Below are 15,325 nucleotides of genomic sequence, written 5' to 3' on the forward strand. Positions count from 1 at the left end.
CCCCCTACTTTAAGGTCAGCTGATTAGCACCCTAAATTTCATATGCAACTTTAATTTCCCTGTGCCATAAAACCTAATTTATCCATAGTTTCTAGGCATTAGAATGTGGACATCTTTCGCGGGGCCATTATTCTGTTCACCACAGATTTTTATTCTGACAACCCTAACATGTTCTCAGGCTCCTCTGCTGACTTATCCCCTGCTAGACTTTGGGATGCTGGAATGGCCTTGCACTCCATCCTAAGCTCTCTTTATCTATGTGTCTTCCCTACGTGATCACATTGAGTCTCACAACTCTAAGTGCCATCTGAACTGAGATGACTCCAAAAAAATTTATCCCCAGCTTTGACCTCATCCCTGAACTCCAGACTATGATATCCAACTGCCTAGTTAGCTTCTCAGCCTGGACCGCTACAAGCCTTCAGCTAAAATAGAACTCTTAACGCCCAGCCCCACCTCATCCTCAGACCTCTTCCTCTCCAGCCTCCTGTGTAAATCAGACGACATCCACTCAACTGAACAAAGCCTGGAAGTCACTCTGAGTTTTCTCTTTTCTTGAGCCCCACATCCAGACCACAATCCCATTGCCTCTGTGCCAAAACCCCTTCAAAATCCATCCACACAGCCTCCATCTGAGTCAAGACACAGTCACCTTTTGCCTGTATGACCGGCCTCCCTGCTTCCATGCTTGCCTTCTACGATCTGTTCTGCTTATAGAACCCAGCCTGATGATGTAAAAATCCAAATCAATTCATATCATTTTCCTGCCCCAAACTCTCCAATAAGGTTCTCATTACATTTAAGAATGAGCATACCTTTGACCCAGCGATTTCACATCCAAGACTATATTCTAATCACTGATGTATCAAAAGATAGAGCTGTAAGAATTTTCATTCACAGTAGCACTATTTACAAAGGAAAAAAATGGAAACAATTTAACAGAGATAATTCTAGCACATCTTAAAAATGATACTACTCAAGAAACCAAATAATAAGAGTTCTGATATATAAGATTAAAAAAAAGTATGTTATAAGTATTATATGTACTATGGCCCAATTATGAAAAAAAATGCATGAGCACATGTGGGCAGTGTGGATGGGGGCAGCCTTGCCACTGGTCACCAGTGAAGGAAGCTGAGCTGGGGGCTTCCTGGCTTCATCCCTAGACTGGTAGCTTTGATTACACTACTTTTACATCATTTTCAGGCTCAGATTATTGTGAGCCTGAAACAGTACGTTGTAGAATATCAGAGCCACTGTTACCCATTCACCCCCAAGGAGATAGAATATTATTCTGCAATGTTGCTAACTGCTTTGACCTTAAGTTCATCTTTTCCAAAGAGACACCTGGACCACTAGCTATTTTTGCCAGCAAGCCCCACCCCATGTCAACTGACCTCACCTAGAAAACCTGCGCGCTACATTGGTTACCAGGAACTGGTTACGTGTGCTGTACAAACACTGTTAAATTTATTTGGCAGAAAACTGATAAGAAGCAAAAGTTTGAACATAATAAACTATTTGTTTGTGGAGGTGGAAGGACAATAGACTGTCAACTTTATTAGTATGTAATCCAGAAATCGATACCTGCTCACCAGCTTTTTGAAAACTTCTTAGTCTTTTGGAAAAGACCTGTAGAGAATTATTATAGCAAAAATGGTTAAGAGTGAAGGCAATGGGGCCTTACAGCCTGGGTTTACATCCTGGTACTCAAAACACAACATCAAATGACTGTAGGTGAGTAATTCAATCTCTTTGTGCTTTAGTTTCCTCCAATGCAGGTAATATTGGTAGTAGCAATCTTACTGGGTCGAAATAATTTTCAAAGGGAACACCTGTTAAATTCTTGGTACCTTGTACACAGAGCATAAAGATTTATTTGTATATGTATGTCTCCAATAATCTGCACATATCCCCAAAGGAAGGAGAAGGAATTTCCCACCCAGGAGAAAGTTGAATCAATTGGAATATAGATTGATTAGCTGGGAACTGATGCAGGGGCTGACGTTTACTGCCATGGCATGTGAGGGGCAGGACCAGCGGTGGCAGCAGGGCCAGTGGAGGACTGGAAATAACAAGACCCGGTGAAGTTCGGCCTTTGCTCAAATGAGAAACACCGTGAGAATGGAAAAAGTTTTTTAAACAGCCCACTTTTCAGTCCAGTATCGCCAACACTAGTGAGTTCATGCACGTCCCAAGAGATAGAAGGAGAATTCAATCCCACCCTGGGATATGAAGTGAGATTATTTGGTTTACTATTATTATTATAAAAAACAATATGTATTTATATAAAAAACAAAACGTAATTAAAATGATAGAAATCAGAAATGTAGAAGGAAGAAAAATGTCACCTACACTCCCATTAAGTAAAGACAATTTCCATTATAATATCTTTCCTTCCATACTTATGTGTTTACATAATCTTCTTTAGAAAATATATTCAGATCTGTTGGCCATTTTTAAACTGGGTTATTTGTCCTTTGATTATTAAGGTATAAGGGTTCTTTATATGTTGTAGATACAAGTGCTTTATCAGAATGTGATATGCAATTATTTTTTCCCCATTCTGTGGATTGTCTTTCTACTTTCTTGCTGAAGTTCTTTGAAGTACAAAAATGTTCAATTTTGATGAAGTTTTTTTTGTTTATTTTTATAACTTGTGTTTTTTGTGTCTAAGAAAATACATGGTATAGAATATCTAAGTCTATTCTGGTATACTTATTAAGACTAACATATAAATATACCTAGAGTAATATATAGTTTAGGAAGCCATTGCCTAATCCAAGGTCATGAAGACTTACTGCTATGTTTTATTCCAAGAGTTTTATAGTTCTAACTCTTGCATTTAGGCTTTTGATCCATTTTCAGTTAATTCTTGTATACTGTGTGAGGTTAGGGGTCCAACTTCATTGTTTTGCATGTGGATATCTGGTTGTTGTAGCATTATTTGCTGAGGACCACGCCTTCCCACATTGAATTGTTTGGCATCCTTGTTGAAAATCAACTGGTGATAAATATAAAGGTTTGTTTCTGGACTCTCAGTTTTGTTACATTGATCTATCTGTCTATCCTAATGTCAGTTCTACACTGTTTTGACAGTAGCTTTGTAGTAAGTTTTTCAAATAAGGAAGTGTGAGTCCTCCAATTTTATTTTATTTTGCGCATTGTTTTCACACTTCTTGGTCCCTTGTATCTCCATATGAATTTTAGGATCATCTTCTCAATTTCTGGGGAAACAGTCAACTGGAATTTTGACAGGGATTGCATTGAATATAAAGATCAAAGTGGGGCATATTGCCATCTTAATAATACAAGTCTTTTGATTCTTGTATGAAGAACATTTATTTTTTTAATTTTTATTAAGGTATTATTGACATACACTCTTATGAAGGTTTCACATGAAAAAACAATGTGTTTGCTGCACTCACCCCCACTATCAAGTCCCCACCCACACCCCAGTGCAGTCACTGTCCATCAGTGCAGCAAGATGCCACAGATACACTATGTGCCTTCTCTGTGCTACACTGTTCTCCCCGTGATCCCCCACACCATGTGTACTAAACATAATACCCCTCAATCCCCTTCTCCCTCCCTCCCCACCCGCCCTCCCACACCCCTCCCCTTTGGGAACCACTAGTTCTTTCTTGGAGTCTCTGAGTCTGCTGCTGTTTTGTTCCTTCAGTTTTGCTTCGTTGTTATACTCCACAAATGAGGGAAATCATTTGGTACTTGTCTTTCTCTGCCTGGCTTATTTCACTGAGCATAATACCCTCTAGCTCCATCCATGTTGTTGCGAATGGTAGGATCTGTTTTTTTCTTATGGCTGAATAGTATGCCATTGTGAATATGTACCACATCTTCTTTATCTATTCATGATGAACATTTAATAAGTTGATTTTAATTAATCTCAACAATGTTTGATACTCTTCAGAGTATTAGTTTTGTACTTCTTGTGTTAAATTTATTCCTAAGTATTTCATTACTTCTGATGCTCTTGTGAATGGAATTGTTTTCTTAATCTCATTTTCAGATTTCCATTGTTAGTACATAGAATGCCTTTTTTAAAAAATATGATTTTGTATCCTGCAACCTTGCTGAACTCATTTATTAGATCTGATAGTTTCTTAGTGGATTCCTTAGGATGTTTTATACACAAGATCATGTCATCTGTGAATAGAGATAGTTTTACTTCTTTCTTTCCAATCTGGGTACATTTTATTGCATTTTCTTGCCTTGGCTAGAACCTCCCAGTAGAAGTGACAAGAACAGACATGATTTGTCTTGTTATTGATCTTAGTGGAAAAACATGCAATCTTTCACTATTAAGTATGATGCTAACTGTGGAGTTTTCTTAGATGCCCTTTAGCAGATTGACAAAGTTCCCTTCTAAGTTTTCTGAGTGTTTTATCATGAAATTGTGTTGTCAAATGCTTTTCCCATGTCAGTTGAGAAGATGATGTAGTTCTCCCCCTTTTTTCTATAATGTGATATATAACACTGATTTTCAAGTATTGGACCAGTTTTGCACCTTTTATATATCAGTCTAGCCTGGCATAAACCCCACTTGGTTGTGGTGATTTCTTTTTTATATTGCTTAATTGTATTTGCTAATATTCTGTTAAGGATTTATATGTCTGTATTCATAAAGAATATTGGTCTGTAGTGTTTTGTGTGTGTGTGTGTGTGTGTGTGTGTGTGTGTGTCTGTCTGTCTGTCTGTCTGTCTGTCTGATGTCTTTGGTTTTGGTATCAGGGTAATATTGCCCTTATTGGATGAGTTGGGAAAGGTTCCCTTCTACCTATTGGAAGAGTTTTGAACTATTGGTATTGGTTCTTCTTCAAACATTTGGTCAGACTCACCAGTGAAGCTGTTTGACCTCAGACTATTCTTTGCAGGAAGTTTTTGGTTACTAATTTAATCTCTTTATTGATATGGGTCTGTGCAGAAATTCTGTTTCTTCTTGAGTCAGTTTTGTTAATATTTATTGATATACATTACTCATAGTATTGTCTTATATTCTTTTCTATTTCTGTAAGATCAGTTGTAATGTCCCCTTTTTCATTCCTGATTTTAGTAATTTGAGTCTTCTCTCTTTTTTCTTGATCAGTCTAGCTAAAGGTCTGTAACATTTTTTAATCTTTTTAAGGAACCAGCTTTTGTTTTCATTCATTTTTCTCTTTTTTTCTATTCTCAATTTCATTTATTTTGGCTCTCATTTTTTTAATTATTTCCTTCATTCTGCTTACTTTGGATTTAGTTTGCTCTTCTTTTTCTAGTTAAAGTGGAAGGTCAGGGGTTTTTTTTGAGATCTTTTTTATTCTAGGCATGTACAGGTATAAATTTTCTTTTATGTACTATTTTGGCTGCATAAGTTTTGGGGTGTTGTGTTTTTGTCTTTATTTGTCTCAAAGTATTTTCTTATTTCCCACATGATTTCTTTCTTAAACCATTTGTATTTAGAAGTATGTGGTTTGATTTCTACATATTTGTGAATTTCCAACTTTTCTCCTTTATTGATATCTAGTTTAATTTAATTGTGATCATAAACATACTTTGTATGACTTTGATACTTTTAAATGTATTGACACTTGCTTTATGGCCTGACATATGGTACCAGAGATCATTCCAACTCAGATGTTTCCAAAGCCAACATCCTTTCTGTTTCATGATACTGTTTTCCAGCGATCACACGACCTGGAAATAATAGTAAGATGTATCTTATTGTACCACTTGCATTTGCAAAAACATAGTTTAACAGTAACAGTGATATCAAGCATCCTTTTTACGTTCCTGGTTTTAGGAAGAAAGCCAATTTTGCTATCACATAAATTGATAAACTTACTAAGAAAAATATTAATTAATATGATTTTATTAATATTTAAAAGCTATAAAAATAATGCAATGAATACCTATGTACCCAGTATCCAGCTTAAGACATGAAACATTAACCGAAGGTCTTCATACAGCTTTCCTCAATCGTATTACGAATGCACACATACCCTAGAGTTAATCACTCTTCTAAATTTGGGGTTTCAGTATAGCTCTTCTTAATTATTGTATTAGTTAGATTCACAAAAGGAAAATAGATGGAACCCCCAAATTAGGATGATATGAGGAGGATGTATTCATAAAGGTATTTTTATAAGGTGTGGATGTGGAAGAACCACAGGAAAGGTGGAGCAACCAAGAGTCAGTGGTGATCAAGTCACCCATCTCTTGGCCTAAGGGGATGGGGAGGGGAGCAGGTTCCAGAATCTCGAAGAAGAGAGTCGAAGAATCGGCCTCCCTGAGTGGGGCAGTGACCCTGGCAGAGCCCGCAGCACAGCTAGGGCACAGCAGCCCTACACGGGAAAAGCCCGATGAATAAACAGCCCAGCCTCACGGAGCGCCCTCGCCACCTCACCCTGGGGCTCCCCAGGGGCCAAACACACCTAGAGGGCCGAGCGTGTGGGAGCCGTTTGACATGGTCCTGATAAAGTCGACCTCCTAAAGCAGAAAGGGGTGCACAAGGGTGGAGAAAAGTAGAGAAGAGGCGTTCTGTAGGGACCAATGGAAGCTATCTGGTGCAATCACGTTTCTAGTTCTTAAAGTGCTCTTTTAAAAATGAAGAAGTAATAAATTTTATTTTTAATTTATAATGAGATAATTCTGTATTTACATTTTCCAACTTGAGGTTCTGAGTCTAGGCAGGAGCAGTGACTAGATTGAGAGATGGGGCTGTGCAGCCCTCAGAGTCTTGGGAGACATGGAATTAAGACCATCAATTAATCAATTAACTCAACATATTTAGCAAATGCCTATCATGAGTCAGGCATTGTTCTTGAAACTCTATTGATATATTGGCAGACAAACCACAATGCCACGGAGCTTATATTCTTGTAGGGGAGTCAGACCATAGTAAACGATATGTAGTATGTCTGGCGATGATAAGGGCTAGGAAGAAAAATAGTGGGGGATAGAGGGCAGGAGGGTGCTATTTGAGGTACGAGATAATGCCAGAAAGCCCTCTCTGATAAGGTGACATCTGAGTCCCCAATGAACCTAGGGAGTGGGTGATGCTGATACTGGGAAGACTTTCCGGGGGGAACCATTTAAATGAATCATCAAATTTGTCAGGGGCAGAGAGGAAGAATATAAGTGTATAGACATGAGAGTGAAGCTAGAGGAGTGAGAGAAAAACAGGCTTTCGGGGAGGTAATTCCTTAAGTTTTCAACTTTTTCTTTATTATGGTCCCTCAAGATGACCTTGAAAATTGAGGTTTGACACAGTATACATGTCTGTTTACAATTACTGGGGAAATTTTTTTAATGTAGCATTTTTCATTTTATTGGTAATCTTTGACTCAGTTTCTTCCATGAGTAGTTATCTTAAAGTGAGTATAATTAACATTCATTTGGAAAATGCAGGTAAAACTTTTTAAATATTTTTTTTTATGTACTTTAAAAAAGTATGAAAATGCTTGGTCTTGAGGGCAGGGCCATGATGCCATTTCCATAGGGGCTACTTTAGTCTAGAACCTTGTTTGCTTTCCTTTAGCAATTAATAAACTTGCTGACATTTGTTAGGATTAAGGCCCTTGGAAGTAGCTAGGGTTAAAGATGACGAATGGAGAAATCACATTAACGTGCCCAAGGTCACCCAGCTATTAAGTGGGAGAGTGAGGGTTCCAGACAAGGCCATCAGTCTCCTGAGCCCGTGCCCTCAGTGGTTCACAAAGACCTCCCAAAACGATGATGAGAGCTTTCAAAGATGGTCCTGCCTCCCACCGATGGCTCCTCCCCATGTGTCTCACAGTGGTCTTCCTCAATTAAATTCTGATTTTATCACTCCCTTGCTACAGCAGTTAGGTATTGTTTTCAGCTGTGGTAACAGAAAACTCGAGTAAGGTGGCCTGATCCTATAAGGGCTGTTTTTCTTACATCAAGAAGTTGGAAAACAGGCAGTCCTGGGCATTGTGGCCGTTCCGCGTTTACCAAGGCGCCAAGTGCCTTCTGTCTTACTGCTCTGGCATCCTTAGCATCTGGCTGTTTTCTTCAGGTCTTCAAGATGACCCCTGCTCCTCCGCACAAGGCGATCAAATCACAAACAAGAAGGGGGAAAGATGAAGGGCAAACAGTGGAGGTCCTTTGAGTTGGTTCTTCTTTGTCAAGAAAATAAAAGGGTTTCTGGAAACCTCATCAGGAGACTCCCGCTCACATCTCACTGGCCAGAGCTGGATATACACTGTATGCAGAGCTCTGTCTACAGCCATTCACAATGCAAGGGGGCCTGGGAAAGCATGCGTGGGCATAGCACCACGACTAAAAAACATTGGGATGCTAATGGTAAGGAAGAAGGAGAGAATAAATTTTGTGCAGGCTACCAGCGGTGTCTGCCATAATTGCTTAAATTTCTTCGTTCAGTCCTTCAATATAATGAGTCATAAGAAATACATATTTGGTCATTCAGATGACTAATATATAGTTCCCAGGCATATTTGGTCTTCATCCACAATTCCTGAAATACTTCAGAGCCTTAAAGGTGAAATGGGTGTCTTGTATTAATAAGAGATTTTTCTACCCCGACCCAAGGGCAGGGGCTGGAGGTTGGATCAGCCAACGGCCAGTGAGTTACTACTCAATCACGACTGTGCAGTGAAGGCCTCACAGCTCTCCTGCACCTGCTTCTCTGTCGGAGACAGCTTCTGTGCTTGGGGAACAAGAAGCTCCCATGTACCACTGAGCCAGGCCCCCAGCTCCTTCTATAAGGATAGAAGCTCCTTTATTTGAGACATTGCCTTACGAATCTCTTCATCTGGCCGCTAAATTTTATGATATCCTTTATTAAACTGGTAAACAAAAGTGTTTTCCTGAGTTCTGTGAGCTGCTCTTAGCAAATGAATCAAACCTGAAGGGGAGGTTGTTAGAACCTCCAGTCTGTAGCCAGTAGGTCAGAAGCACAGGGAACAGCCTAGGGCTTGTGACCAGCACCTGGAGTGGGGGGTGGAGGGCAGGCTTGTAAGACGGAGCCCTTCACCTGGGCATCTGGTGATATCTTCAGGCAGATAGCATCAGAATTGAGTTGAATTCTCTGAACCCTGCAGGTGCTCGAGAATTGCCTGGTGTTGTCCATGGGAAGACCCCCTCCCAACACACATGAACTGTAATCGGGTTCAGGAACCCAAAAGGAGTTGTTTTACTGCTGTATATGAACAAACACAACCCCTCATTGCCACAGGATAAAGTCCAGACTACTCAGCATGGTCTCTTCGTGACCTACTCTGGCCCGCCCATCTATTCTGCCTGGCTCAACCACCATTTTCCTTAATCATAAATTACCAGCCGCTCTATGAAGAGCAGGCTCTTTCATGCCTCCAGGTCTTTGCACATCCTGTTCTTTCATCCCTTCTGCTTCATATCATTGTAATTCCTTTGTCTGCCCCAAATAACCTCATCTTCCAAGTCTAGCTGGAGGATTACTTCCGTTTTGAAATCTGCTTTGACTCTTACAGCCAGATGAGGTTCCCCTTCCTGTACCCTCCCGTAACACCTTGCACTCATCTTTAGCATCATTCATTTAATCGTAATGAAGTTGTTTTTGTGTGTCTGTATCCCTGGCACAAGTGAGAGCTCATGAGTTCCGTCAATGTAACATGAATAAAGAAATGAACTGGGGCTGGTCTTAAGCCCTTGTCTCAGCAAATATGGCTTGACATGAATGCATACTGCCTTTTGTTTTTATTTTCTTTTCAGTTTTGGTACCTGGGCTGTGCACTGTTATTTCAGTGATGCTTTTTAAGTCATTTTTATTGTTAATCTAGATGTGTTCCCCTTTGGTTCTAGTTGTTGAAATGGATGAAGAAAGTGGACTTTCACTTCTAGAACTGAATCCTCCTAACCCCTGGGATTCAGAGCCCAGATCTCCTGAAGATTTGGCTTTTGGGGAAGTGCAGGTAAAGAAACATTAAAATCATAATATCATTTAAAAAATAAAACTAAGATGTCCATTTACATATAGGATATATATATCCCATATTACTCTGAATACTCTTTGAGGGGGCTAGTTAGGACATATAGTAAAGATATTCTGAACTCGTGAGGAATATATTTTAGGAACCTCAGAACTTTTGCAAGGATTGTAAGGAAATATATACAGAAAAAAACCCAAACAAGATCAAACCCCACACAAACAAAACTTGTAGAGGATGTCCCAAAGGAGAGTCATGCAAAACTATTGGAGGAAGTTCAGAAATTACCCTGGATACCAGCCCACTCTCAAATAAGATGGCCATGTATATTTTTACAAATTGCCCCAGGATCTTCTACAAACCTTCCTATGCATTTTCCTAGCTTTAGAAAAGAGTTTCCTCCAGAGGAACACTTTGGCAGCTTGGGAGAGATCAACAGTAAAAAATCTATTTTTCTGTAATATTCGGGAGGCTTGTGACGACGCATTGTTTTTTGAGGAAACAAATGAGAACCCACTCATTTAGGCATAATAAACCTGGGTTTTATTCCTTGATGCCACCAAACCTCATTGCTGGCTTTTCACGCTAGAATCTCTGTTGGTCGCTTGTGGTACTGCCGCCTCTGGTGCACCAGACCGTGAGGAGAGAAGGGGGAGCTAAGGTGGGATCCCCCAGTCTGCGCCCGCCTTGAGGTCACTGCTTACAGCCGTTCTCAGAGGACTTCGCCATCTTGTGTTCACAGGTGATTTAGGGGAGAGCCTTGCGAGCCTGTCCAGCCAGGCCACGTGGCTCTGCCGACCCGCCCACACTCCCTGGAAATCGTTCATTCATACACCGATTCACAGCTACTCTGGCACTTACACCTCAGTGTCTGACAAAACATCTCTCACTGCTTTTCCTTGTAAACTGTGCTTTGAAGAATTGGTCACACAATATATTCTGCAGTGTAGAGCGTAAATAAGTATTTAGGAACTCATTTAAATAGAATAAAACTAGGTAAATCAATCAGTTCGACACGAAAACCATCCGTGACAATTTCCATTCTAACAAAGCGGTCACCTGTGCTGGACGCCGTGTGCCAAGGAAGGCTTTGCCACGTGTCCCCAGAGTCCTAACCGCCTGCGCATGCTTGGCGCGAAGCGCTCCGACATGGCCGCCCAGCTGAGCGGCCCAAAGCTTCCGGCTCGCTGCCGGTGGCCCGTGACGATCTGATGATCTGAACTTCACTCTCCCTCTTCTGACAGGTGACCTTCCTCGCTCATGCCTGCATGGACCTCAGGCTGGGAGACAAGAGGGTGGTGTTCGACCCTTGGTTAATCGGTCCCGCTTTTGCCCGAGGATGGTGGTTGTTACATGAGCCTCCGTCTGATTGGCTGGAGAGGTTGTGCCGAGCAGACCTAATTTACATCAGCCACATGCACTCAGACCACCTGAGGTAATGGAGTTCTCAGCACTCAATTGATGAGAAAATGTGCCAGTAAAGGCATAATGTGTTTTCAGGTTTTTTTTGCAATCACTGCTCACTTTGAGGGAGGTTTGGTTATGATGATGAAAAGAGGACTAATTCAGATCTTTAGAAGACTAACGTAGAAAATGCTTACATTTGCATAGCATAATTTTAAAAGCACTTCCACCCTTTATACCATACACAGCAAGGAAGGAGCTGTTGTGAGAAGAGGGTGGGAGTTAGTAACCCTCCCTACTCTCTTGCTTCCCACTCTCAGGCCGCTTGGTAAAAGGCTAGGTTTAAAGATAATTAGAATTGACTTCCTCTTTCAATTCAACATTTATAGCAAGAACACACATTTTCTATAAAGAGCCGGAGTGTAAATATTTCAGACTTTACAAGCCATATGGTAAGTGTCACAACTACTCAATTCTGGTGTTATAGCCAAAGGCAGCCATAGACAATCCTGAATGAGCACATATTCCAACAAAAACCTTATTCATGGACAATAAGATTTGAGTATCATTCAATTCTCATGTCCCAAAACATTCTTTTTGATTTTCTCTTCAACCATTCAAAAAAGGTCAAAAACCATTCTTAGCTTTTTTAGCAGCGGGTTGCCGTGGTTTTCCAACTCCTGATTTTCAGCATCCCAACAATGCTGAGCTTCTAACTTTTCATTCCTAAGTCAACCTTATGCAACACTTCACTGAAAGCAGAGCAACATGACACTGATAATCAGAATGAGACTTCCCCGACCGAGGCCATGGAAAAGGCAAGAGAGAGAACTCTGATTCACAGAACTACATACATTCGTAGATGAACTACTTGCAGAGAGGTAGGGTCATAGTCCCAATCCCTTGGTTTAATTACAGTCATGTTTGTTCATCCTTGTTCACAAATTTTTATCACTACTTGGCTGGGTTGCTGATATGAACATGTAACAAGGCCCACAGTGCTATAAAATGAAGCAATTTTAACCTTCTTTTCTGTCATCCTATATGATGAAGTGCACATGTACTACATACTTCGATAGAAATGTCAGTGGTTAGGGATAATGTGTTGTTTGTTGGGTGACTGTCCCCTTCATCTTCTACTTCAAGCATGTGGAATCTCTATGGCATAAACATGTTCTTGTTTATTTTTTCAAAGGAAATTATTTAAAACTTAAGTAATTAACTGGTTTAGTAAGAAATCACCTGCAACACACTTATAAATTGACCACACCCACTGGGGTTGGTACTATAATTAAAAATCTACTTGTTTACTGCATGATAACCTTGTCCCACATAACCTCCTGGAACTAAACTCAGAACACACAACTTCAGGTTTATGAGAGCCCTGGGTTCATGCATTGTGTAATAACAGTAATGTGTGGTAATTTTATATAGCTTGTATAGAGAGACCAATATCACATAAAAGGGCTGATTGCTTTACAGTGCCTATTACAAGATGCATTTGCCTAAAGTCCTAAAGAGAGACTTTTTATGGGCATATATTGAATTTTATGGAGGGTAAGAATTTTTCATGTCGTTTAGTCCAGTTGTATTCCAACATTTTCTTGAAAACCAATTTAGTTTTAATTTCAGGGCCGTGTATGGACAAAGCTGTTGGGCATTAAAATACCAGTTCTCAATATAGTATTATAACATTTTGGTTGTGCAGTGTGTTAAGAATGGTTTATTACTGAAAAGTTACTGAACCTCATAATTTTCACTCTTCTGCATCTCTTCTTGATAGGCCTTTTTGACTCCTACCAAGTCAACTAATCAACATGGGGTCACTGCCCCCATTCCTCTTGCCTGACCTTTATTTACTGAATAAAACTGCCTTGACTCACAAAAACAGAGAGGGGCACCAGTATACTTTAGAGAGCAGTTTAGTCAAAGAAATGTGATTTTATTATGTAACTTAAGTGAATATTGTAATAGATGATGTTATTACTAGAAACCAATAAGAATTGTGAACAATTAAAAAAATAACAGCACAATAAACATTCACTTTAGAGTAATTTATCCTAACTCCTGAAAACCTTTAAAATAAAAGGTTTAGGAGCTGAACCCAGAGACTGAAGACATGTTAAAGGAATCCTTGACTTTTTGAATCTTTTGATTTTAGAGAAGAAAGCCTGCTGAAATCTCTGCCCCTGGATTCTACGTATTTGGGTAGCTTTCAACACAATACAAGAACTTGAGTATCAGTCCGATTAATAAGTGTGATGTGCAGAGTTTGTTTATACTTTTCTTACGATTTGATGACTTATTTCACCTGACTTTATACTCTATGTATAAATCTGATTCTTAACTAGATACTGCGTTCATTAACGTAGGCAACTGCCTTCTAATAGAGGAAGCACTGGATTTAACATCTGAAAACCTGAATTTGGACACCAATGTACTCTTTGTTCATTGTATATTTCCAAATATGTTACCCTATTTATTAGAACAAAAAATTCAGAGGTTTTTTTCTTCTTTGTAAGAATCAAGTAAAGTAACATATGGAAGTGGTTAGCACTGTGTTTGAAATAGAATGAGTACCCAGCCATATTATTCATTTTTCGCCACTCTCCACAGTGTCATCTAATGAATGCTCAATAAATGAAAGATGATTCAACCTGTGTCCGTCTTCAAAAATATGTGGATGGTTAATTGTGTACTGAGGATTACTACAGATGTTTACAGTTAAATTTTATTGTCTTGTCTTGTTAGTAACTGACTTTCCTTAAGGAAAAAGAATTCATCCTGTATACCGAAGTGTGGCTATCAACCCTTAAAGGTTGAAAAACTGCCCTCAATGGTAGGTCACCCACAGGTTCTCCTTGTCCTATGGCCCAGGCCTTTCTCTTACTGGTAGATACTATGTAAAGAATGAGAAAAAATGAAGGTCAGGGAGCTCTTCACCTACAAGAAAAAAAACCTTTGCTTTGGACTCTGATGAGAGTCTGGTTTTCCAGTTCCTCGCTTCGTGTCCTACGTGTGCGTGTAAGCTCTCTCACACCAGGTGATCCTAGTTTTTCACCTTTCACCTTTTCCATTTTTCTGATTGCAGTTACCCCACGTTGAAGAAGCTTGCTGGAAGAAGACCAGATATTCCCATTTATGTTGGAAACACAGAAAGACCTGTGTTTTGGAATCTCAACCAGAGTGGTGTCCAGTTGACTAATATCAACATAGTGCCGTTTGGAGTATGGCAGCAGGTCAGATATCTGTGTTCTTTCCACCCTTTTCAGTTGTGCTTTCTGGGGTGAATTTTAGGTAAGATAGTCACTTTAAGATTAAAGGAACAATGGCCTACTTTGTACATAGTACTGTGTAAAAACAACCTTTACTTAAACTGAAATAAAAGATGTTTTTCTTTCCATTTACCAATGTTACAACTCTCTATAGTACAGGATAATACATCCACTTCCAAACAAAGGGGATTTCTTTCCAAAAGAATTGCCAGCTTTCTCAAGTATTAAATTAAAGGCCAAATTGACTTACACAGTTGGTTTTATTATTAAATTTCAGGTAGACAAAAATCTTCGATTCATGATCTTGATGGATGGCGTTCATCCTGAGATGGACACTTGCATTATTGTGGAATACAAAGGTACTTTCTTATCCTCATCAATAACGAAACATAAATAATACCCTTGGTTGGAAGGTTCATAATAGCTGACTGAAATTTTGCCCTACATTAATCTTCTTCCATCTTCAAGTTCCATTGAATTCTTGTCTTAGAAAAATGGGTTATCATTCAGCAATCTTTCTAGAGCACAAGCTAACAGTGATGTAGTCTATATAGTGACAGGTGTGAAGCTTTTCTTCATATGGCAACAATAGCCTCTATTTCACCTGCAGTTAATTTCTCCAAAACTGTTTTTATTGAATGAAATATTATATAGTATAATATTATCATGTAGCATAATCACACACTTCTGCTCTTCATG

The 15,325-nt window shown here is 39.5% G+C and overlaps 1 protein-coding gene across 1 annotated transcript in view; it reads left to right on the plus strand.

Annotated features, from left to right (window-relative positions):
- LOC108392748 (cytidine monophosphate-N-acetylneuraminic acid hydroxylase) overlaps nt 1–15,325 on the plus strand; it is a 111,639-nt gene that overhangs the window by 60,699 nt on the left and 35,615 nt on the right. The window contains exons 5-8 of the mRNA XM_036994427.2: nt 9,823–9,932; nt 11,192–11,382; nt 14,443–14,590; nt 14,904–14,985. Coding sequence (XP_036850322.1) covers nt 9,823–9,932; nt 11,192–11,382; nt 14,443–14,590; nt 14,904–14,985 — 531 coding nt within the window. The remainder of the gene's footprint in view (nt 1–9,822; nt 9,933–11,191; nt 11,383–14,442; nt 14,591–14,903; nt 14,986–15,325) is intronic.

The sequence above is a fragment of the Manis javanica genome, chromosome 16 (genome assembly GCF_040802235.1).
Source record: "Manis javanica isolate MJ-LG chromosome 16, MJ_LKY, whole genome shotgun sequence".
Lineage (NCBI taxonomy): Eukaryota > Metazoa > Chordata > Mammalia > Pholidota > Manidae > Manis > Manis javanica.